We start from the raw sequence: 22,670 nt of genomic DNA, 5'->3' as shown, positions 1-22,670 counted from the left end.
AGTAGAACAAAGTGTGAGAGTGCTGGGGGGTGAAGGGATATGCATTCTAAATACGCTGTGATGTAGGGGGCTCACTGAACATGACATCCGACCAAAGACTGAATAGGTGAGGGAGTTGGCTAGCTGTGATTCCCCACCATCTTCTTGCCCCTCCACCGTCTCACCTCCTTTATCTGTATCTCCACCACCCACACACAGGCTCTGCTGATAACCTTGTCTATACTTTGATAGAGGATAGAATCAATCGGACAGGGTCTTCTGAGGCCATCCCCACACTCACTCTCTGCCTTCCCACCATGACTACGCTTGAAGTGTCTGCCACTGTTCCCCGAGCCCTCCTGTTGTGTGCTGAATTCCCTCCCATTTCCCCTTCTCAAGGACTTGGCTCCTATGATCGTCTCTTCTCTCTCCTGCATCATCAATTTTTGCTCTTTCAATTATTATAAATATGCTCCTGTAACTCATATCTTAAGAAAAATCCCTTGAGCCCCACATTCTCCTCCAATGACCACCTTGTTTCTCTTCTCCACTTCACAAAAGTCTTCTTCAAAGATTTGTCCAGCGTCATTGTCTCCATATCCTCACCTACCATTCTCTCTCTTTTTTTTTTTTTTTTTTTTTGCGGTACGCGGGCCTCTAGCTGTTGTGGCCTCTCCTGTTGTGGAGCACAGGCTCCAGACGTGCAGGCTCAGTGGCCATGGCTCACGGTTCCAGCCGCTCCGCGGCATGTGAGATCTTCCCGGACCGGGGCACGAACCCATGTCCCTGCATTGGCAGGTGGACTCTCAACCACTGTGCCACCAGGGAAGCCCTCTCTTTTTTTAATTGAAGTATAGTTGATCTACGACATTGTGTTAGTTTTAGGTGTACAGCAAAGTGATTCAGTTATACATTGTTTCGGATTATATTCCATTACAGGTTATTACAAGGTATTGAATATAATTCCCTTTGCTGTATAGTTTGTCCTCATTGCTTATCTATTTTAGGTATAGTAGTTTGTATCTGTTAATCCCATGCTACTAATTTGTCCCTCCTTCCCTCCCTTTCCCCTTTGATAACCATAAGTTTGTTTTCTACATCTGTGAGTCTGTTTCTGTTTTGTAAATAAGTTCATTTGTATCATTTTTTTGGAGTCTCCACATAAGTGATATCATATGATATTTGTCTTTGACTTATTTAGTATGATCATTTCTAGGCTCATCCATGTTGCTGCAAATGGCATTATTTCCTTCTTTTTTATGGCTGAGTAATATTCCATTATCAGTATATATACCACATCATCTTACAGCAGTCATCTGTTGATGGCTCTTTTCAAACTACTTGATCTGGGCTTTCTCCCTCTATAGACACTGATTTTATTAAGGTCAGCTTTAACCAAATCCAGTGCTCGTGCCACCTCTGTTATCTTACTGGCTTTGTCAACAGCATTTGTCCACACGGTGGATTGTTCCTTCCTTGAAAAACATTCTTTTCTTGACTTGGGAGACATCTCACGCTCTCCTGGCTTTCTCCCTTCTTTGTTTGCTCACCCTCCTCTTCCATTTGACCTCCAAATGTTAGTACATCCTAAGACCTGGTCCTGGGTGCCTCTCCTTCTATATCTCTATCTCCTTGTGATCCCATGAAGTTCCATGCAGAGCTTTTATATAACTTCTATATTGCAGTCAAGGCTTGAGCCAACAGGATTTACTACTTGATCTCAGGATAGCAGGGGAGGGGGAAGAGTTACCAGTTACTAGCGGTTACCAGGGAACCAGCATAACAGTAGCTTCATCCAGAAACCTTCCTCTGTGGAAGGGAATGGCAGATCACACACCAGTCTTCAAGGCTTCTAATCACAGCTCAATGGCCAGAGCTCCAGATGAACACTGGGCCCGGAAGCTCCGATGTCCATGTGCCCAGAGATATACTAATGGCTCCCACACAAGGTTTCTTGCATTATATAATTTTATATGTAATTTATATCTATATATACTTTATATATAGATATCTGTCCATATCTATATCTATCTATCTATCTTAGCCCTATAAAGTAGGCAAAGGAGTTATATCAGCATTACACCAATGAGGAACTGATATGGGTTGAGGTATAATCTATCAGCTACGTTTTTGTTATTAAAGATCATATGAGCCCCATTTCTTGACAGCTTTTTCACAACCTTTAGGTAAAAAGCCATTTGTAAGCTACCACTACATGTGCTGTTACTGCATCCTCTAATTTTGATCAGCATTCCACCAAGAGATAAACAGAATAGGCCTAGGAGGGATGTCATAACCTTTCCAAGTACGTTAGAAAGTATTTCCAAAGTTAAATTGCTGCTTCACTGGCAGCAGACAACCTGCTTACTTGTCCTTTCTGGCTCACGCTTGTTTGATGGCTGTTAATCTCTGCAGTTTATTAAGGGCATAATGACACATGGGTTATTGACTGGGTCACAACTGTGAATACTTATCAGCTGGTCAATCATTTGTGATCATATAAAGTATAACTGTGATGATATAGTTGTCCCCAAGTTCAACTTATCTAATATACCACCTTGAAGGATGAGAGAAATGTTATGATGAGGACTTTTGATGGAGTTGGGCAGATCAGAACTGATATGGCTTTCTTCTGAGGAGAGATTTAGTACTGCATGGAGGGAACATCCACAAAGGGAGCATTTTCTCTCCTGTGCTCCCATAGGACATGAGACCAACTTCTATTCATATTCATCACACGTCTTAGCCTTCTCTGTATCCCAACATAGTACCCAGGATGTAGTTAAGTTTATCTTTAGGCGTTTGTTGAATGACTTTATGAGTGGTTATGTTGTGAGGTAGATAAGACATTTGTTTTACATAATAGATGCACTGTGATACTAAATAGGTGTTGGAGGAAGGATATTCGGTATCAGTGTGTATGCATTAGCACTACTCATCAGGTATAATCCCTCTTCCTGGTGGGCTCACAGACAAGTCCATATGACGACTTCTGTCCCGTGAGCTAGGCGCAGAAGTGGTGTGTGTCCTTATGAAACCCTCTGAGCTCTGCCTTCCCTCTGGCGCAGTGACCCATCAGCATGAATCACTGAGTCACTGCAGTAAGCTGACCTGCAGTGGACATGTAGCGTAAACAGGAAGTAGACCTTTATCATAGCACCAGGCAATAGAAATAATGTAATTTAAATTTTTTGGTAACAATATATGAAAAGTAAAAAGCAGATGGAATTAATTTTAATGTTTTATTTCATCCAGTAGATCTAAATTATCATTTAAACATGTAATCAGTAGAGAAGTTGATGAGATACTTTACGTTCTTTTTTTTCAGACCTCTAAGTCTTCAAAATCTAGTGCATATTTTCCCCAGATCTCAATTTGGACTAGCTATATTTTAAGTACTTAGTAGCTACCATATGGACAGTACAGCACTACCATTTCAAGTCACTGATATTTAGAGTTATTTGTTGCTGCAGCATAACTTAGCTTATCCTGACTGATAACACCAAACTTGGATTTTCTTCAGCTATCCCGATGCAGTGAGTTTCCTAGGTTTGATGTAGGAATCACCAGGGTTGATGCAGAGTAACCAAGAGCGTGTTGCATCAGTGTTCACTTAATTGAAACACAGGGAACCTCTGAAGAAACATGGAAATTTGTGCTTAGCTCTTTGGCTTTGGACCTCTCCTCGTTGTGATCTAGAGGAGTGTTTACCTAAGCTTCTCATACGTAAATTTAAACCACCTTGAAACCTTTGTGGTGGCAAGAAGGTGAATTTTTCTGTCTAATAGTAGTGTTTTAACAAGGTAATCAATAATGTGAGAAAGTTACTCACCCCAAGTAATTAATTAATTCCTCAATTAATCTGTGATCCCAAGATGTTCACAGATTAATTGAGGAAATGTTCATTCTCCATGACTACATGCTTAGTAACATACTAAGCATGTAGTATGTCCTCTCCATGACTACATGCTTAGTAACATACTGGGAATATAGTTGTGGGGAAGCTGTACACTTTCCTAAAGACAGCAGTGAAATATGTAATTTCAGAATTAATGGGGATATAACCCGTATTAGTTTTATACTGCTACATAAGAGATGACCTCAAACTCAGAGGCTTACAACAGCCCATGTTTATGATCTCATAGTTTCTCTGTGGGTCACAAGTCTGGATAAAACTCAGTGGGGTCTTCCAGTCAGGATGCCACAAGGTTGCCATCAGGGTGTCAGCCAGGCTGCCTTCCTTTCTGGAGTTCAAGGTCCTTTCACATGGTTATTGGCAGAATTTATTTCCTGGCGGTTGTCAGACTGAGGTCCCCCTTTTCTTGCTGGCTGTCAGTCAGGGGCTGCTCTCAGCTGAGGCTGTTGACGACTCTTAGCCCTCCTGGGCCCTCTCACATTGGTACCTTACTTCTTCCAAGCCAGCAGAAGAATCTCTCTGACCTCGAGACTCTCTTTTAAGTACTGACCTGATTGGTTCAGGCCAATCCAGGATAATCTTTCTTTTGATTAACTCAGAGTCAACACATTAGTATACCAACCCCAGGAATGCCATCCCTCATATTCACAGGTCCCACCCACACTCGAGGAGTGGTGATTATCTGGTTATTCAGGATGTGTAATCCAGTGGGGTGGGAATCTTGGGGGCCATCTTAGAATTTAACTTGCCACGTAACTTGAGATCTAAAGAAGCAGAGGGCTTCCCTGGTGGCGCAGTGGTTGAGAGTCCGCCTGCCGATGCAGGGGACACGGGTTCGTGCCCCGGTCCAGGAGGATCTCACATGCCGCAGGGCGGCTGGGCCCGTGAGCCACGGCCGCTGAGCCTGTGTGTCCGGAGGCTGTGCTCCTCAACGGGAGAGGCCACAACAGTGAGAGGCCCACGTACCGCAAAAAAAAAAGAAAAGAAAAGAAAAGAAAAAACAAAATAAAGAAGCAGAAATTTATCAGGCAGAGAACATAGCATGTGAGAAAACCCCAAGACTGTCAGGAGTTTGGGGATGTGGAAAGAAGAAGAGATGAGGGCCATGTGACTGGAACCCAGAGAAAGGAAAAATGATACAAGATAAAGGAGTAGCCGGATCATGCACTGGCCGCCTTAGTGATTTTCCAGAGGGCCATGGGAAACCATGGATCACGATGCATTTTTAAAGGCGTCTCTGATGTCAGCGACAATACACAAGGCAAGAACGGAACTGGAGGGAGCCCAGCCTCGAGGAGTCTTCAAGGAGCTCGATGATGGAGACTTACAGGGGGATGGGGTGGTGGAGATGGAGAGAAGTGGACGGATTGGAGAGAGATGTAGGAGGTAGAGTCAGTCAAACACAATAATTGACTGAATGTGGGCCAAGGAAAAAGAAGTCAAAGGTGACTCTTGGAATTGAGGGACTGGGAGGATGATTGTGCCGCTTCCTGAATCCGGGGACACTGAGGAGAAGAGCATTTTTTTCCAGAGAAGTGGGTCTCTTTTAGACACATTGAGTCTGATGTGCCCATGCAACAGCCAGGGGTAGATACCATGTTGGCCGTTGGCGTTGCTCATCTGGAACTCGGAAGAGGGTTCTGAGCCAAAGACAGGGATCTGGAAGAATCAGATGATAGGTGACATCTAAAGCCACACACCTATTTCCTGTCACTGATGCTAATGTCATCTTCAGGGGGTGAGCATTGTGACCATTTAGGAACATACAGTAGCTCAGAGGCTTTTCTCTACCAGGGCACAATAAGTGTGTGTGTGTGTGTGTGTGTGTGTGTGTGTGTGTGCGCGCGCGCGCGCGCACGCATGTACACGAGTTGTGGAGAGAGAATTGCGTCCGAATCAGCTGAAGAGTTTTTTTGAACTACACTCCGAAATTCTGATGAGTCCTCAGGGAATTGAGAATTTAAAAAATGAAAAGAAACAAAGTCTTTTTAGGGAGTTATGCCCTCATTTTTCAGAGAAAACTGAAACTCAGGAAAGTGCAAGTCATTTGCCTGGTGACACACAGCTGAGTAGATGGCAGCCCCACTGAGAGGAGTTGAAATTGCTCAGCGATTACTTTGAGTCTTTTAACCCTCCAGAAATGTACATTTCTCCATCCATTTCAGAGACTGGATTCCAGATCCACCAAAAAAAATTCCGCCATTAGCTATAAATTAGCAGAATGTTCCCCGAGCATTCTATGGGAGGAAGAAGGAAAGTCTTAGCTGTTGAACCACCCGCAGTGGTTGTAAGCTGACAACCGTGTCAGCTTCAGAGCAGTCATGCTTGGTATTGTCCTCATTTTACAGAGGAGGAAACAGGCTCATGAGCTGGTGTCGTGCCAGAAACACACAGGGAGCGTGAGTGGCAGAACCAGGCTTCAAGTTTGTTTTTACCGCTGGCCTTACATTCATTTTAGGATGTTTAGAGGGAACTGTATGCACTGTACCTTGGATTTCAATACCTAATTAAGTATTTTTCAGAAAAAATAAAATGACAATGGAATTGAATCCACAAAGAAAACGTATTCATGAGCCCCACTTTCCTCTTGTGAAGCAGCGGTTCTGGAGCCCAGCTGCCTTGGTGAGAATCCGGGCTCCCTCGTTACTCACTGTGTGATCTTAGCCAAGATCTTTGTGCTTTAGTTCCTCATCTGCAGTAAAGCAGGATAATGATGCTGGCTGCATAGGGTTGGTGTGAAGATTAGGTTATTTAACATGTGTAAAATCCTAAAACACTACGTAGCATGTGGTAGCACTATGTAACTGCTCCCACTTCTACTGTTCCTATTTTTTTTCTCCAAGAGGCTTATCTGAGTTCCCAATTGGAAATTCATCTCTCCTTTCTTTTCCCCAGAGTGTCAGGGGTTCGCTTTGTTCTCCTGGCAACGTAGTTATGAGAGAGTGAAATCCAGGTAGTTGCCTGAGGGGGTACAGAAGAGATGCAAGTGGCTATCCTGATTCGACCCTTTGTGCCCAATAGATTGAAACGTGGAGCGTCTTTATGCCTCAGGTTTTCAGCCATTAACTCTTGTCCCTGCCCGGAATGTGCTCTCCCTGGATAATGGAACAGCCTTCTTTCCTACTTCTTCAGGTTTCTGTTCAAACGTCACCTTATCAAAAGGCCTGTCCGCAGCACTCTGTCTAAATAGCATCTCCTTCTCACCGTTATTTTCTGTTTTCCTCCCCTTCTTTATTCTTCTTCGAAGCACACCGTCAGAAATATCGTGTGTCTGTTTATTGAGGGTTGTGTCCCCCATAGAACCTGAGCTCCACGAGGGCAGGGATTCGGCCTGTTTCGTTCACAGCTGTACTCCCAGCACCTAGGACAGTCCCTGGCACATAGAAGGCCCCCAGTGAAGGTTTGTGGACGACGTGAATGGATGAGTGAGTGAATGCTAAATTACAATTCACGTGATGAGATGCGTGGTCAGCTGCAGAGACCACCATGATTTCCAGGTGCCCTTCTGCTGAACAAGTTTGGAACAAACCAAATGATTCTAGCCCCTCCTTTGCAGGTGAGGAAATCGAGGGCAGCGAAGAGGCCAGGTTCCAAATCTAAGGTGCAGCCAGAGAGAGAGCCAGGATTGGACAGTTTTCAACATGTTTTCACAGGCCATTTTAGTCTGCGCCTCAAAATAGCCCTAGACGTTTGCAGCTCCGGGAGTCATGTTGTCTCTGTGTGGCCAGTGAGAGAACTGAGGTGACTCACCCAAACTCGCAAGGCAGAGCTGTGACAGGACCTGGCCCAGGTGTTCTTTCCACCACAGAGCAGCACATGGTTGGCTGTTGGCCAGTGATCACCTAACAAGTCACATCAAGGGGACTTCTAGAAAGTATCTAAGCCTAGGTCTCCTGTAGTCTTCTGTGCTCTAATGAAGTTCCAGCTCTTTTAAAACGGTTTTCTTCAAGGTTAAAAAAGGATTGGGGATCATCTTTTGAGCTGAGTGGCTTTTTTAAGTTCAACAGCCTCTTGCAGGGCGTCCGGTTGACATAGGATACTCTGGGCTGCCGTAGACCCATGGGGGCTATTTCCAAACAGACCCCTGTTTCGTTCCCCGTTTCCTGCTCACCTGTTCCCTGTCCCTGTTTGGCACAAATGTAACCCCAGGATGCACTTTGTGTCTTAGGTGAATGAAATGAGCTTGCAAGTGAGAGACAGGCAGCTTCCTTCAAGCCAGGCATTCACTCTGTGATATCTGTGGAGAGGAACATAGTTCAGTTTGCAGGTGCAGCTGCCTCTCCTGGCCCCTCCAAGCAAGCACCTTTGTGTTCCTATATATACTTTCATGGTCAAGATTTGGAAACCTGGTGGGAAAAAAGAAATCTTGTTCCTCAATTAAAGCTTTAACTTTAAAAAATATTTTTACCTGCCACAATTACTTACAAGCCTTCCTTCTTACTGTTTAAAGAGTATTTTTAGTGCACAAGGAACTGGCTAAGTACTTTGCATACAGTAAAGCTTGTAGTCCTCTGAAGAAATCTGAAGCGCTGCTGTTGTTCCCATTTCACAGATGAGAGAACTGAGGGTTACAGAGATTAAGTAACTTGTGCAAGGTCACCAGCTACTAATATCAGATCTGGCACTTGAACCCTAACTCCAAAGCTTGGACTTTTAACCACTACACTGTGTGCTTTCTCTACTCTGTTTTCCTTCAGTGTCTAAACGAAGGTTGCATATCCTCATGCAGCCCTTGTTTTGTAATTCTACTTAAATTCCACATATACATTTTTTATCTCCATGGCTAGGGTATTAGCGTCTCATTTTTGTATAGCCCAAAGCCAGTTGCCTTATTATAACATAAACGACCCTTTCTCAGCACAAGGCAAGTGGTTAATGCACTTGCAATAAATGTTTGATAAAGAAATGATTAACCAAATCTTTTGAATTGCTTTCCTTTCTCCTGCTACCTTTTAAAATGTGTCACCATCGTTTCAGTATAACCCAGTCAGTGAAAGTGGACCTGAAATGAAAAGAGATTGATAAAAATTTCCCAGAATAAGGTTTCTATGGCAAACGTGATTTCTAGTACATTTCCTTGATGCGTGCACACACATTATCCGCGTGTGACTCTGTACAAGATCGTGATCTCATTCAGGCAAACATCACAGACGTCAAACGGAACCAAAAAATTGCAATGAGTTTTTTCTTTGAAATCAGAGATGTGTGTCTAATGAGGGCCTGCAGGGGGAGGGAGGTCCCATCTGCACGTCTACCTGGGGAATCCTTGGAGGATTCATTGCCTCGGAATCCCTGGCAGGTGTGCGAGAGCTACAGCCTGGGAACCTTGGGCACAGAGCGGAGACGAGCCGCTTCTGACTTCTTGACAAGATGCTCTGAAGCGGCGATAGCTTTCCCCAGCGTGGGCCAGGGGAGTCGCATATGGGCTTCATTCGCTGGTTTGTGGGTGGCAGGGAGGTGTGCTTGGGAGACAGACACAGCTTGGTGCCCGTGTGCCCTCCTCGAACTCAGCTCTGACTCAGGAAAGCCAGCCAGAACATGGAAGTTCCAAGTTTCCCTGCAGGGGACAAGCTGGACACTGTTAGAAGTGGAGTTCCACCTCAGCTGTACATCAGCAGCAGGACGGGGGCCAAGGGCAGTGTCAGCAGGCAAAGGGGAGGCGGCCACAGCAGCAAGGCTGGGACAAAGGGCACTGATGAATGAGGCCACTTCTAGCCAGCAGCCCAGGCGTAGCTGCGGGAAGGGTTACCTGAGCTGCCCCTGGCTTATGTGACACAGCTCATCACTTCATCCTTCTAGAAACCCATTCCTCCTGGGTTCTGCTTTGCCTTTGTCCCTCTCCTTGCTTCCCTCCCTCTCTGATGGCTCCTTCTCAGTCTGCTTTGATGGTTGCTTTCTCCTCTTCCAAACCTCTAAATGTTAGTGTGCCCTGGGGCTCAGTCCTTCCCTGTACTCTTTCCTTAGGTGACCTCATCAAGTTCTATGCTTTTAAATGTCAGCTACATGCCTGCAATTCTCAATAAGTCCCACCCTCTGAGAGCCAGACTCCCATATCCATTTGCCTGCTTCAAACTTCTGTGTAACCGTCGCCCAGGTACCTCAAACACGCACATCCCAGAGTAAACAGCCATCTTCTCCCTGACTCTCGTCTACATCAGTGCGTGGTATTAACCATCCCAGTTTCCCAGACAAAACAACCTGCACATGCTTCTAAGACGCCGGATTCTTTTCTCACTCTCCTCATTTGATCAATCCCAAGTCCTTTCAAATCTACCTTCAGGTAGATCTCAAGTCTGTCCATTTCTCCCTTCCTCGCCGCATTTGCCTTCTGGTTCCAGCCACCATCTTGTCTCACCTGGCCTCCTGGAATAACTTTTCTAGTGAATTTTTCAGCCCTGTGCTCCCCCTGGGACATTCCCCACAGGGCATTCAGAGTGTACTTTCTGAAACAAGTGATGCTGTCACCCCTCTGTCTTTAATCCATTGGTAACTTCCCATTGACCTTAGGAATAAAATCCAAATTCCTTACAGCACTGAACCTGGCCTGGCAGTGTGTGTCCCCAGCTCTCCTCTTCACCCCTATTATCAGGTATTCTCCCTGCCTCACACTTTACAGTATCCAGTCACCTGAGCCTTTTCAGTTCCTAGTGTCATCTCCCATCTCTGGGTCTTCGTACTTGCCGTTCCTTCTGCTTGGAATGCTTTTCACTTGGCTTCTCCCATAGCTGACATCTTCTCAGCTTTTGGATCTGAGGTTAGATGTTATGGCGGCAGGGATCAAACAGCTGTACCCTGCCTTCTACTGGCCCACAGCACTGTAATTCTTGTCCTTTTTACCACCTTTCATAATTTTAAATCATATGTTTATTTGTTGTTCAATGTCTGCCTCCTGCTTCAGACTGTAAGTTTGGGCTACCGTAATATATCCAAGCACCTAGCAGAGTACCTGGTACATAGTCGTCACTTAATGAATGTCTGTTGAATGAGTGAATGAAGGAATGTCCTTGGAGGAACATGTAGGGGACTGTGGAAGGACACGAGATAGGAATTGGGGGCTTGACTCTCAGGGTTTCCTCTGGTTTAGCCTTGTGGTCAAAGACTGGAAAATCCTTTGCAGGTATTCGCTCCTTATCTGTCGCATTCACAGGTTGTAACTACGTAACTAGCTGTGTTCTTCCCGCCACTGCCAATGTGGTGTGGCCCTTCTTAGAGATGATGATGACTAACATGTTTTGGATGTACTGTGAGTACCCCACCTGTATTATGCCATTTCATACAACTCAATAGATAGCTATTGCTATCATTTCCCATTTTACAGATGAACGGACTGAGGCACAGAGAGGTTAAATAGCTTGTCCAGGATCACAGAGCTGGTAAGAGGTAGACATATGAATATGAATATGGGCAGTCAAACCTCAGAGTCTGCATTCCTAACTAACGTCTGGTCCAGCTAGCCACGTGGCTCTGTCCCTGTACTCTCTCCCAGATTGACCTCATCCAATCCCATGGATTTAAATATTGTCTATGTCCTGGCCACACTTACTTTGTATCTCTGGCCCAGACTGCTCCCCTGAGACCCAGACTCATTTATCTACACACAGGACATCTTCTCGTGACCATCACAAACTTACTTAGCATTTCCTAAACTGAGTTCGTGATGTGCCTCCATGCCCCTCCTCCCAGACCCTCTTCCAGCCATGGTTTTGGGGGTCGTGAGATGGAGAGATGTGTACATCTACATGTCTCTGAGAGGTGGGTTGCTTGCGTTAGATAACGGCGTGCTATTTATTCTTTTCCTTACTGTTGCCGTATCTAACCTTCAGGTCAAGGACCATGATTTATATGTCTTTGCATTCCCAGCCTCTAGTACATAGAAGGTGTTCAATATGTTCTTGTTGAATGAACAAGAAAGAAGGAATGTTTTCTGTGAATCCTACCTATTTCTCCTCCAGGTGTTTTCCATGCTACTTCTTAATTTCTCCAATCATTCTTCTAAGGAGATTTTCCAGACTCCTCTAAATGGTCATTTTTCTTCTCCCCAGTGTTCTAACCTAAGGGCTTTTTATTGCAGTATATTAACGAAACAACTCTATGTTTCAAAAAATTCATTTTTATTTCTCTTCATTTTGGCACTTGCACACTTGGATTTATGTGGAAAGGAATACTTAATAACAAGGAAAAACCTATTTAAGCACAGTAGCGTAATCATTCAGCACCGGAGAAAAGAGCGATATATGAGCTATATAATTAGCAATCATCTGTTTCACATTTATTTGTCTGGGCTGAAGTTCAGTTTCTCCTTAAAAACAGAGTATAAGTAATAAGTCCCATACACATAGACACAGGTGTGCAAGCATGCGCACACACACACACACGAATAGACACTCATCATCATTAATGGGAATTCAATTAACATTTTTCTCAAGATCATCTTAAATATAGCTTAATTTTCCCTCTTTGTTTTTGTTGCTTTGTTTTCTGAAATACGAAATTCTTTTCAGATTAGTTTGTATAAACTGATAAAGAATTCAGAGATTGTGTCTTCAATGCACATAAAAGCCATGGATTTATTCAAACCTCAGAGTTTATCAGATAAAATTGACAAGGGAGTCAGGGGATGTGGCTGTGGACTCAGCTTTGCCTGGGATAAACTTTCAGTTTGGCTGTGGGTGACTTACTTGACTTAGACTCTTCCTTCTTTAAGAAATTGAAGTAAAGCCTCTCTTACAAGTTGGAGAATAAGATGAGGTAATGTGTAAAAGTGCTTCTAAAATTATAAAGCACTAAAAAATAGAGTGATGGTTTTATAATTATTGTTATAATTGAACTAATAGGAAAATGGAGTTATTTTTATTTGCTCTTTTATGCAGAAAATGGTTGAGATCCCACATTAGAAGTTTAGTTGACTCAGTATGTGTTCAGATGAACTTGGCTTTTCCAACACACAGAAGTATGGCACGTAAAACGTGCCCTAAATGGAATATAGTACTGTATTCTCCTTAATATTTTCATACATTCATGGGAGATCTACAAAATGATTATCCTTGCAATAGATTGTATATTTTCTGTAAAACTAGCAATCACAGTAATTCCATGAAGAGAGTATATTCTAAGATTATCCTCTATCTAAATCAAGGTTTGATTGATTCTGTAAATCAGTCACATTCCCATCTTCTTTATTTTGCACAATTTTACTCGTTCTCTCATGGGAATATGAGAGAAGAAATAGCAGGAAGTGAGAACCTTGTCAGAAAGCTAGGTGAATTTAAAGCATTCCCGGTATTACCATGAAACCTCCCAAGTGAGGAAGCTACAAAAAAAACCTTCCCAGACTCTGAAGCGTATCTTTAGTATAAACAAAAAGGCCCTTTTTTTTTTTTTTTTTTTTTTTTTTGCGGTACGCGGGCCTCTCACTGTTGTGGCCTCTCCCGTCGTGGAGCACAGGCTCCGGACGCGCAGGCTCAGCGGCCATGGCTCACGGGCCCAGCCGCTCCGCGGCATGTGAGATCCTCCCGGACCGGGGCACGAACCCGTGTCCCCTGCATCAACAGGCGGACTCTCAACCGCTGCGCCACCAGGGAAGCCCCAAAAAGGCCCATTTTAAGGAAAAATAATCTTTCTTCTGCTTTTTAACTTAGAAAACTATATTATGTATGGAAAAACAAGTGGCAATCTTTTCCAAAGCACAAGAATGCTCAACTGATAAGCTTTGAGAACATCTCAGATCAAGGCATCAGCGCATCCACAGACGTGAACGGGACACAATGGAGAGTGTGTGTGCTGTGTTTCTGTATATTCCTGTATGGACATTGCCACCCATGAGCTCATTCACGCTACCCCTGGCTCCCTGGCTCTAAGCACCCAGTGCAGGGAGGTAATAGGTTACTAAACAGAAAACCAGTTTGTGCAAAGAGACACAGCCCTAGTCATTGCTTTTTCAGTGGTTGCTGGCGTGTTTGTTCCCTGTGTGGGCACCTTATTTGCAGTAATCAGCTATGTGGGCTCCAAGAGTCACTTAATCTTCTTCACTTCTGGCTTCATAGGACTCCCAGCTTTCACTTGAGCCAGGACTAACTATTCACATTTCACTAGACAAATATTGGTTGAGTGTACCGTCTGTAGTAGGCACTGTGCTAGGCCCAGAGGATTCACCCATGAATAACAGAAACTTCCCTTGTTCTCAAGGGGATTAGAGACAGGGGTCTGCTTATCCTAAGCTGAAAGATAAAACCTTATTTCAGCCCGAACTGCCAGAAAGTTTGATTTTCCTAACCAATATCAAAGGGTACCCCACCACCACCATTGTGGATTTGGGCCTTGGCCCTCCTCCCCATGGGAAATTCAGTGTCACCAGAGTCCCTGAGAACATAGTAGTTGACACCAGCTTGATTTTCATAATATCTTGCGGAGTTCTTATGAATTAAGTACACTATTTATAAGCCTAACCAGAAGACCCTGAATGAAAATACAAGAGATGAATTACAATTGCATTTCATCTGCAATATAAAAACAATTCCCTGTAGTGCAAATGCACCCCAGCTAAAGCATAAAGTTGAGCTTTTTTTTGTCAGCTGTGTAAAAATATTGGCTTGTTTATAAATACTATTATAGGGAGAGTTCAGCCACAAAGGCCTAACATATCTTAAACTACAAAATTTTAAATTGATACTCTTAAACTGTAAAAATTTAACTAGTATGCAGTTCAGAACGACTGTGTGCGAGAAGGATATGGCTAAATAATTGGCCGTTTTGCTAATTTGAAACTGCTCTGGCTTACTGTTTCTCATCTTTCTTCTGCTTCCTTCCACAACTCAGCCCTCCCCCTGGGAAATGACTTCTGAAGGAAATCTCCTAATTGGAGATGTCCCCTTGGTCAGAGGCATAGATCAAAATGTGTTGGGGGGTTAACAGAGTATGAAGCTCTAGTTTTACTTGCTTGTCTAAGTTCTGTGTTGATAAGAAGCCCCAGAGGAAGCAAAGGTTTGGGGCCAAAGAACACAGTCCTTTGAAAAACCCTTGCTGATACTGACCCAGATTTAAGACTCACATCCCTTAGGTCCCTTTATCTCCACCACCACCAACTATTGCTTTTGCCTGTATGATTGAGAGCCTCTCTCTTTCTCTCTGCTTTCGCTGTAACTGTCCCTTGTTTATCCTCCACGCAGTAGCCACAGTGATCTTTGAACGCCTAAATCAAAATGACTTCCCCGTGGCCCTAGGATACAGTTTAACCATCTTGTTGTGGCCTGTGAAGCACTACATGTTCCTGCCCACCTTTCCACCCTCTGCTCGCTCCAGGCTCCATGATTAATCCACCCCAGCCCGTCTGCTTGCCTCCCCGTCCCTCGACCATAGGACATACCAAGCTATTTCCCAACCTAGGGCCTTGGCACCCAGAACATTCATCCCATGCTCTTTATCCAGCTGGCTCCTTCTCTATATCTCAGCTCACATGTCCCCTCCTCAGAGAGGACTTTCCTTGACCCTTGCCCAAAGAAATGGGTACCCTACCCCAACTCTTCCTCCTAAGACTTTGTTGTCTTCAGAATACTCGTAGCTCTGAATCTGTCCCTCTCTCTTTAACTTGTTTTTGCCTGTCTTCTTTTGTGTGTGTTTTTGCAGAATGTAAATGCCATGCATATCTCTTTTGCTCCTAAACTGGTTCTCTAGTGCCTGCCACACAGTGGTGTATTGGTTGAGTGTATATATGCGCACATAAGGAGCCAGCTTGTCGCTGAAGAATGCCCCCCATCTTAAACTCTGTACAAGTTCATGTGTTCTAAGTTCCAACTCAATTGAAACCATAGGAGACTTGGATATACTTTTCAATTTAGTTTCTTTTTTCTGTTTCAGTCCTCTCTAATAAATAGTGACATTATCTTTGTGAAGTTGCATGCCCCATGGGAAGTGCTCGGAAGATATGCAGAACAAATGAATGTAAGAATGCCTTTCAGGTAGGTGTAAAAGTATCCCCGCCCCCCCATTCTCTCTGCTACTAATGTACTCCTCTCTCAAAACAAGTAAAACTGAAATGCGGACTGGAACACTCTAAGAAAATCCTTTAAGTGTTTAGGAAATGCAATAAGTACTTCATGGCTAATAATGGCTTCATGGCTTTTTGTGAAAATGTCTGGCTAATTCAGTCCTTAGAAGGGCACATAGTTCACCTGCCTGTGAGAAAGAAATATTTTCCAAGTGGCGTTTTCATTTCCAAAGTGCCATTTTTAGAAACCCTGTGTACTGCTTCTTTGAATGGCCAGACCCCAGGATCAGTGGTGCAGGTCCTTACTGACTGGTCCCTTCCAGAAAAAAATTCAAATCTACTTCCATTGAAACAAGTTCAAGAAATTTCAGGAAAATATGATCTTATTTTTTTTTTATCTTATTTCTTTAAATAACCTATTTTTAAATTAAAAAAAATCAGGTCATAAATACTGCACAAGCACAAGCATTGATATTTATTCCTAGGGGAATAGAAAACACTTTGCATGGATTTCTCAGTTATTTAAAGGGATTAATTTTCCTCCATCTTACAGTGAATATTCTTATTTTCCCTATAGATTAAGAAAAAGTGATCATTGGCTAGATGGAAATGAAATAAAGTGTTAAACCTCAAGTTATAAATGCCAAGATATGTGGAAATAATGGAATCTCTCAAAGGAGGTGGAGGGGTGTAGTACCAAGGACAGTTCCAAAGGGACTAAAGAATTAAATACTTTCAGTTCACAATTTGCCCATAAAGACCAAGTCAGTGGGCAGATATTAGACAAACTGCCAATTCTAAAATGTACCTCTTAATGAGCTGTGGAAAGTTATCGACACAAAGAACCATCTACGTTCTTAGAAACGAAGAGGAGCTAGGAACACATTTAGAGAAGGGCAATTTCCATTCATAGGCCTGTAATATATCTCCTTGGTGCACCTTATTTTCTTTGTTTACTGGTCTTTATGTCCTAATACCAATTCAAAATAGAGGCTGGATTTCTAGCATCTATTTTCCTTAAGGCAAAATTCCCGAAAGAATTGAGACAAACATAGTTCTAAACTTTTCAGTTATTTATCAATGTGAATCAATACTATATCACACATAAGGACCAAAAATAAATCTATGCTTAGATACAGTCATATATCAGACCAACATCTTATAGCCCACAGAGCTAAGAAGTCTACCTTTTGATAGTAGTAGTAGTTTTACAGTAGTCAAACCTAGTGAAACTGATACCCCCCTCCCCAGTAGCAACCTCATAAAACCTTTTGCCAGAACACACTTCTCAAGCACAGAACCTGAGCAGATTGTAGAAACATGAGCAAATTCCCTTAGTACCTGGAAGCATTTCGTCTCTGAAGCGCCTGGCTGCATCATAGATAATACCTCTGTGTGCTCATTACATAGCAGAAAAATGCTGCCTGCAAGCAGCATTAATACTTTTCTTATGCAGTATTCAGAGACTGTGATCCAGGCAATAAAATGAAAACCATAATAGCTATGAATAATAATCTTAAACGTAGGAATTCCTACAGGGCAATATTTTAGGAGGAAATACTGTTAGTGTGTGGCCACTAATTGGCCTTATTAATATTGATGTGAGTTTACCTAAGCATAGCTTCACTTGATGCAACTTGGTGCATTTAAAATTTATGCTTTCATTTTGTCCGGTGTTTTAGACAGATAACTCTAGCTTATTTGTCTATTTGTCTATGGAGACATATGTATTTCCAAAGCAGGAATTGTCCTGCCATGTCAGTTCACCAAAATGTTCAAATGTCAATTTAGCTGACTATTTAAATGCCTCCAAGAATCTTTATTTATTATTTTCTGTAGACTGCACTTCTGAATCCCAGGTTTAGTCTCCTAGGATTTTTATTTCTCCAATGTTTAAAAGGAAGTCGAGTAATAGGTTTCTTGTGGGAAGTTGTCAATAAAACCTGCTTCTGCTAAATACCTGTATGTCCATGGATATGGGTTTTTTAAATAGACTGTTTTTAAAACAGTTTTAGGTTTACAGACAATTAAATAGGTAGTACAGAGTGTTCGCATATACCCCCTCTCACCCTACTTACAGTTTCCTTATTATTAATATCTTGCATTAGTGTGGTATATTTGTTACAATGGATGGACCAACATTGGTACATTATTACTATCTAAAGTCCATAGTTCACTTTAGGTTTCACTTCTTGCCTTGTACAGTGCTAGGGGTTTTGACAAATGCATAGTGTCAGGTACCCCCTAGTATAGTATCACGCAGAATAGTTTCACTGCCCTTAAAAATCCCCTTTACTCTGTCTATTCATCCCTTCTCCCCCCAACCCAAACCCCTGGCAGCCACTGATCTTTCTCTTGTCTCTATAATTTGCCTGTTAACAACATGGGATATGTTTTTATGTTTTCACAGATACGCAAAATAAATTTTGGTGTATAAACTTCCCATTCTCTCTAAGTGAGATATCTCAGGAACGGTTCAGAATTCATACAAACCGTGTTCATTTCATTACCACCCCATTGGTTGAAGCCCACACTGTAGAAAGGGAGACTGCATTTTAACAAAGCATCTGGTACATGTGCTCTCCATTCACACTACACCCAGAATTTACATTTGTAATGCTTTTTAAAATGCAGGTATATAGAAGTCCAACAGATCCTTAATAAGGCTGATTTTTAAAAAGATGTTTTCCCAGGATTCCTTGGTGTATCTCTTGAATTCACTGATATGAGGGCCAGGGGTGAGGCAGTGTGTTCCAGTGTGGTTATTCATAACAGGATGTTGATACCTATTTGTTAGTGTCTTTCCCATACTGATTGTCAAATATAAATATGTAGTTTTATATTACCCTTGCCTATATCAGATGAGAGAAGCATTCTCTAAACTTAAAGCGCTATATAAATATTAGTTAATGTGATCCTGTGCCCACTAAATTATGTATGTTGCCAGCAGGCTGGCAACCCATCTCGGCCTCCTGAAAAAAGAGCTGACCTCAGCCGAATTCCTACAAATACCAATTGCTCCAAATTATTGCTCTGCACAGGTTCTGTAGGCGAAGAGCAGCCGTAAACAATGATGGTAACACGGAGAGGGGGCGATATCAATGGAGACGATTTCATATGATTTCATGACTCAAAAAATGCATGCCCTCCGTTCCCACTACATTTCTCACTGTTAATCTCTTTTTAGTTTTTTCTTCTTCACCTCTTACAGGCTTCTATCTTCAATCTCCTTTCCTTCCTTGCTAGTTCAAACTGTAACTGACGATGGGTTTTCTTCTCGACTGGCTTCATTTTTGCTGTTCTTCCAGGAGAAAAATCTATTACCTGCCCCGCCGGTACAAGTTCATGAGCAGGTTAGTAGCATGCTCTGTCATGATGGCGTTTGTTTTAGCTGTTGGCCTGTGTGCTCCAACAGTGACAAGGAATACAAGCTGGGGAAGACGGGCCTTTGTCACACGGGAAAGCCGGCTGCCGTGCCAAAAATCGCTATTTCAGGTTAGGGAAATAGCCTAGGGAAAAAAAAAAAGCAAAGATGGAAATGTTCCTCTTAGAGTCTTCCCTGTGATTTCACACTTGGGAGGACAGAATTTATCTGCAAGTCTACTGAGGCTGGGTTTGGGGTTTTTTCTCTCCCCATTCTATTAGATAAATTACCAGAAAGGCCCACTGTTTAGAAAGCATCTTTGGTCTGAATGTTACTCTTTTCCCCACACAGATTCCTCCCTCTGCTATAAGTAACTTGAAATCTAAGTGCAGACAATCACCCTCTCCAAAAGCAGATGGTTTCTTGGCCCTCTGGGTGGGGCCCGCCTATGTTAGTAATAGTTTGTTAATAAAGTAGGCAGCTGTATGACCTTATTCAGAAGCCCTCCTACCCTCTTTTTACCCCTCCTCCCAAAAAATACTACTGGATGAAGATTGCCTTTACTGTGCTATGAATCCTTCCTAAGCTTGTCTCTCCTTGTTTTCTGAGAAGCCAGGGATGAAGGGGAGGCGTCAGTGATGTCCTTTAATTTGACTCTGTGGTGATCATTGGCATTCTAATTTCAAGCTTTTAATTGGTCTTATGTAACCATTCACCCTGAGCTGAGCTGATAGTTAAACTTGGATACCATTGCATTTGTCTGAAAATCTTAGTGTTCAGTTCTGTGAGATTTAAGATTCCTATTCACTCTGTTAATGTGCTATGCAGAAGGATAAGTAGAAGAGTAGTTGATATATTTTAGTGAGTTACTCAAATACACGTGCACTCAACAAAGTATGACATGAGAATGGGCTTTTAAAGAAACTAAGACGTGGTTTCCAAGAATTTCCCTGAGCAGCATCCTTATTAGCAATCCTTCTTTCATCAGGCAGTTGCCACGGCATTTGGATTCACCACAATGAGACGAATCCCTTTTCATATAATGACCTTCTACAAAAACTTGGTGCACACTTTAGCCTATTTCAGTAGTTTTCAAACTTTAGCCAGCATCAGAGTCACCTGGAGGGCTTATTAAAACACAGATTACTGGGCCTGTGCTGTAATCTATGATGTAGATGTCCAACTCTCCACCTGGAAGGTATATGAAGGCAAGGATGGCTCATCCAATTCCTTGTTTCCAGCAGTTAGCATGTAGTAGATGGGGCAAATGAATGAGTGAATCTCCATACACAGGTGTGAGAATTTGCTTGGGGGAAAAGGAGACCACAAAGAAAAGTATAGAAAAACCAGGACTGCCTGAAGTGTCAGACACAGACTGGGGACTGAAGAGGTGAGGGCTTGAAAGAAAATGGTGATAAAAAGACCCATATAATCTCGGGGTTGGAGGGATATCAAATGTCATCAAGTGTAACCACTCATCGGCTACTTGAACCTCTGCTGTATCATCAGGCAGCCTGTGTTTGAACATCTCTGGAGACAGCGTATTCCTAAACCCATCTGTGAACACCTGACTTAGAAAGTGCTTCCTTAAAATAAGGCATAATCTCTCTCTCTTTAGCTTTCACTCTAAAACATTCAGATTGTAGTTCCCCCTGAGTAGCCAAAAGATAGTCTACAAAGTAAACAGCAAAATATATGAGAAAGATTGTGAAATTATAGGCAAAAGGACTTAGCAGGTATTTGGAAAACAAGAGATGGTGGCAGATAGAAAGAGGTTTCCATATTAAGGGATCGGGAGGCAAAAGAAGAGTAGAAATTCAGAGAGATACAGGTGTGGTAAGGAAGGTGGTGAATTTTGTTTTAATAATTCTACATTGACTCACAGTAGGTCTTTGAGGTGTTGGTGTCCTGAAGGCTTTTGAAACTGATGGCACAGCAGTTGAAGCTAGAGGTAAAGCCAGAGAACCCAGTTTGGGAGACAGAGCCATAGAGGTCATGACCTTAGCCAGGGGAGTAGATGGAATTTCCCAGGAAACGATGCAGGGAGTGAAGAGAAGAGGGCCAGTAGCAATTGCTCAGAAAGTCTGCTTTAAGGAGACAGGAAGAGATGGGGGAGGATGAAAAGGAACGATTTAAGAAGTAGGAGGAGAACTAAGGGAAGGCAGTGCCAAAGGCACCACGTATGAGTTCCCATAGGAGGGGGTGTTCTTCAGCTACTGATGAAGGATGAGAGATGAGAATTGAGTTTTGGTCACCATGGTAACCACCGTGCTAGCAGTCTCCATGGAGTGGTGGTTCTCAAACTTTAGCGTGCGTCAGGATCACCTGCAGGGCTTTTTAATACTCATGTTGCTGGGCCCACCCCCACAGGTGAGGCTCAAGAATTTGCACTTGTATCAAGATCCCAAGTGATGCTGATGTTGCTGGTCTGGAACTAGTACATTTTGAGAATGATAACTACGGAGTAGAGGGTAATAGAAACCAAATTACAGCTGGTGGAGAATGGACAGGGTCCTGATGAATCAGAGGCAGTGAGGGGTCACTACTACCTTAGAACAGGAGCAAGAGGAGGAAAGCAGAGGAGGCTGTGACCACATGACTCATCATATGTACTCCATGTGTATAGAAGGGAGGCTGGGAGTGAATAAGAGCTGGGGAAACCCTTGTTCCTGGAACTGGAAGAACAGCTTACTAAATACTAATTTTGGGCCTGGAAAACTTGATGCTACTTCCTGAATAGAGAATGGACTTGAGGACATGGGGAGGGGGAAGGGGAAGCTGGGACCAAGTGAGAGAGTGGCATGGACATATATACACTACCAAATGTAAAACCGATAGCTAGTGGGAAGCAGCCGCATAGCACAGGGAGATCAGCTCCGTGCTTTGTGTCCACCTAGAGGGGTGGGATAGGGAGGGTGGGAGGGCGATGCAAGAGGGAGGGGATATGGGGATGTATGTATACGTATAGCTGACTACTTAAGTGCACACATTACAGCTGTAGAAAAATCTAGGCCTTAGGAGGCACCGGAAGACTCTGGGTCAAAATAAAGGGGAAAAAAGTCCGAACTATGGTTTTATGACACACTGATTCAGAATGACCTCTTAAGCTTTACTGCTTACCACATAGGATTAAATCTGGGACATCAGTTTGGTGGTATAACTTATTGAAGCCCAGTGTCTGGTGCAAATTTTTAAATGCAGTTTGTCAGAAAATTTTGTATCTACTTTAACTCTTCACCTCAGAACAGCCTGATTTAGATGATGAAGAGTGTGTGTCTCTTTGTAGCCAGGGATGACATTACAAATTGAAGGGCACATCTATAACTTGTTATCCTAGTTGTACATCAGTAGTAAAATATTGACTTCCAGTGTTCTAAAGTTCTCATGTCATGCTACGTATGGATATTTAATTGAGCTTTTAGTTTCAT

At 43.0% G+C, this 22,670-nt stretch overlaps 1 protein-coding gene across 2 annotated transcripts in view; it reads left to right on the top strand.

Annotated features, from left to right (window-relative positions):
* The window catches only part of ANO4 (anoctamin 4), a 193,952-nt gene that overhangs the window by 16,088 nt on the left and 155,194 nt on the right, over positions 1-22,670 (top strand). The window contains exons 2-3 of one of the 2 annotated variants that reach the window (XM_060305767.1): positions 15,749-15,849; positions 19,187-19,231. In XM_060305767.1, the coding sequence (XP_060161750.1) occupies positions 15,749-15,849; positions 19,187-19,231 (146 nt within the window). Of the gene's footprint in view, positions 1-15,748; positions 15,850-19,124; positions 19,232-22,670 lie in introns of both variants that reach the window. The other variant, XM_060305768.1, reaches the window with a different exon arrangement.

This window comes from Globicephala melas, chromosome 10 (assembly GCF_963455315.2).
Source record: "Globicephala melas chromosome 10, mGloMel1.2, whole genome shotgun sequence".
NCBI classification, from domain to species: Eukaryota; Metazoa; Chordata; class Mammalia; order Artiodactyla; family Delphinidae; genus Globicephala; species Globicephala melas.
This window is presented reverse-complemented; position numbering and strand designations above follow the sequence as displayed.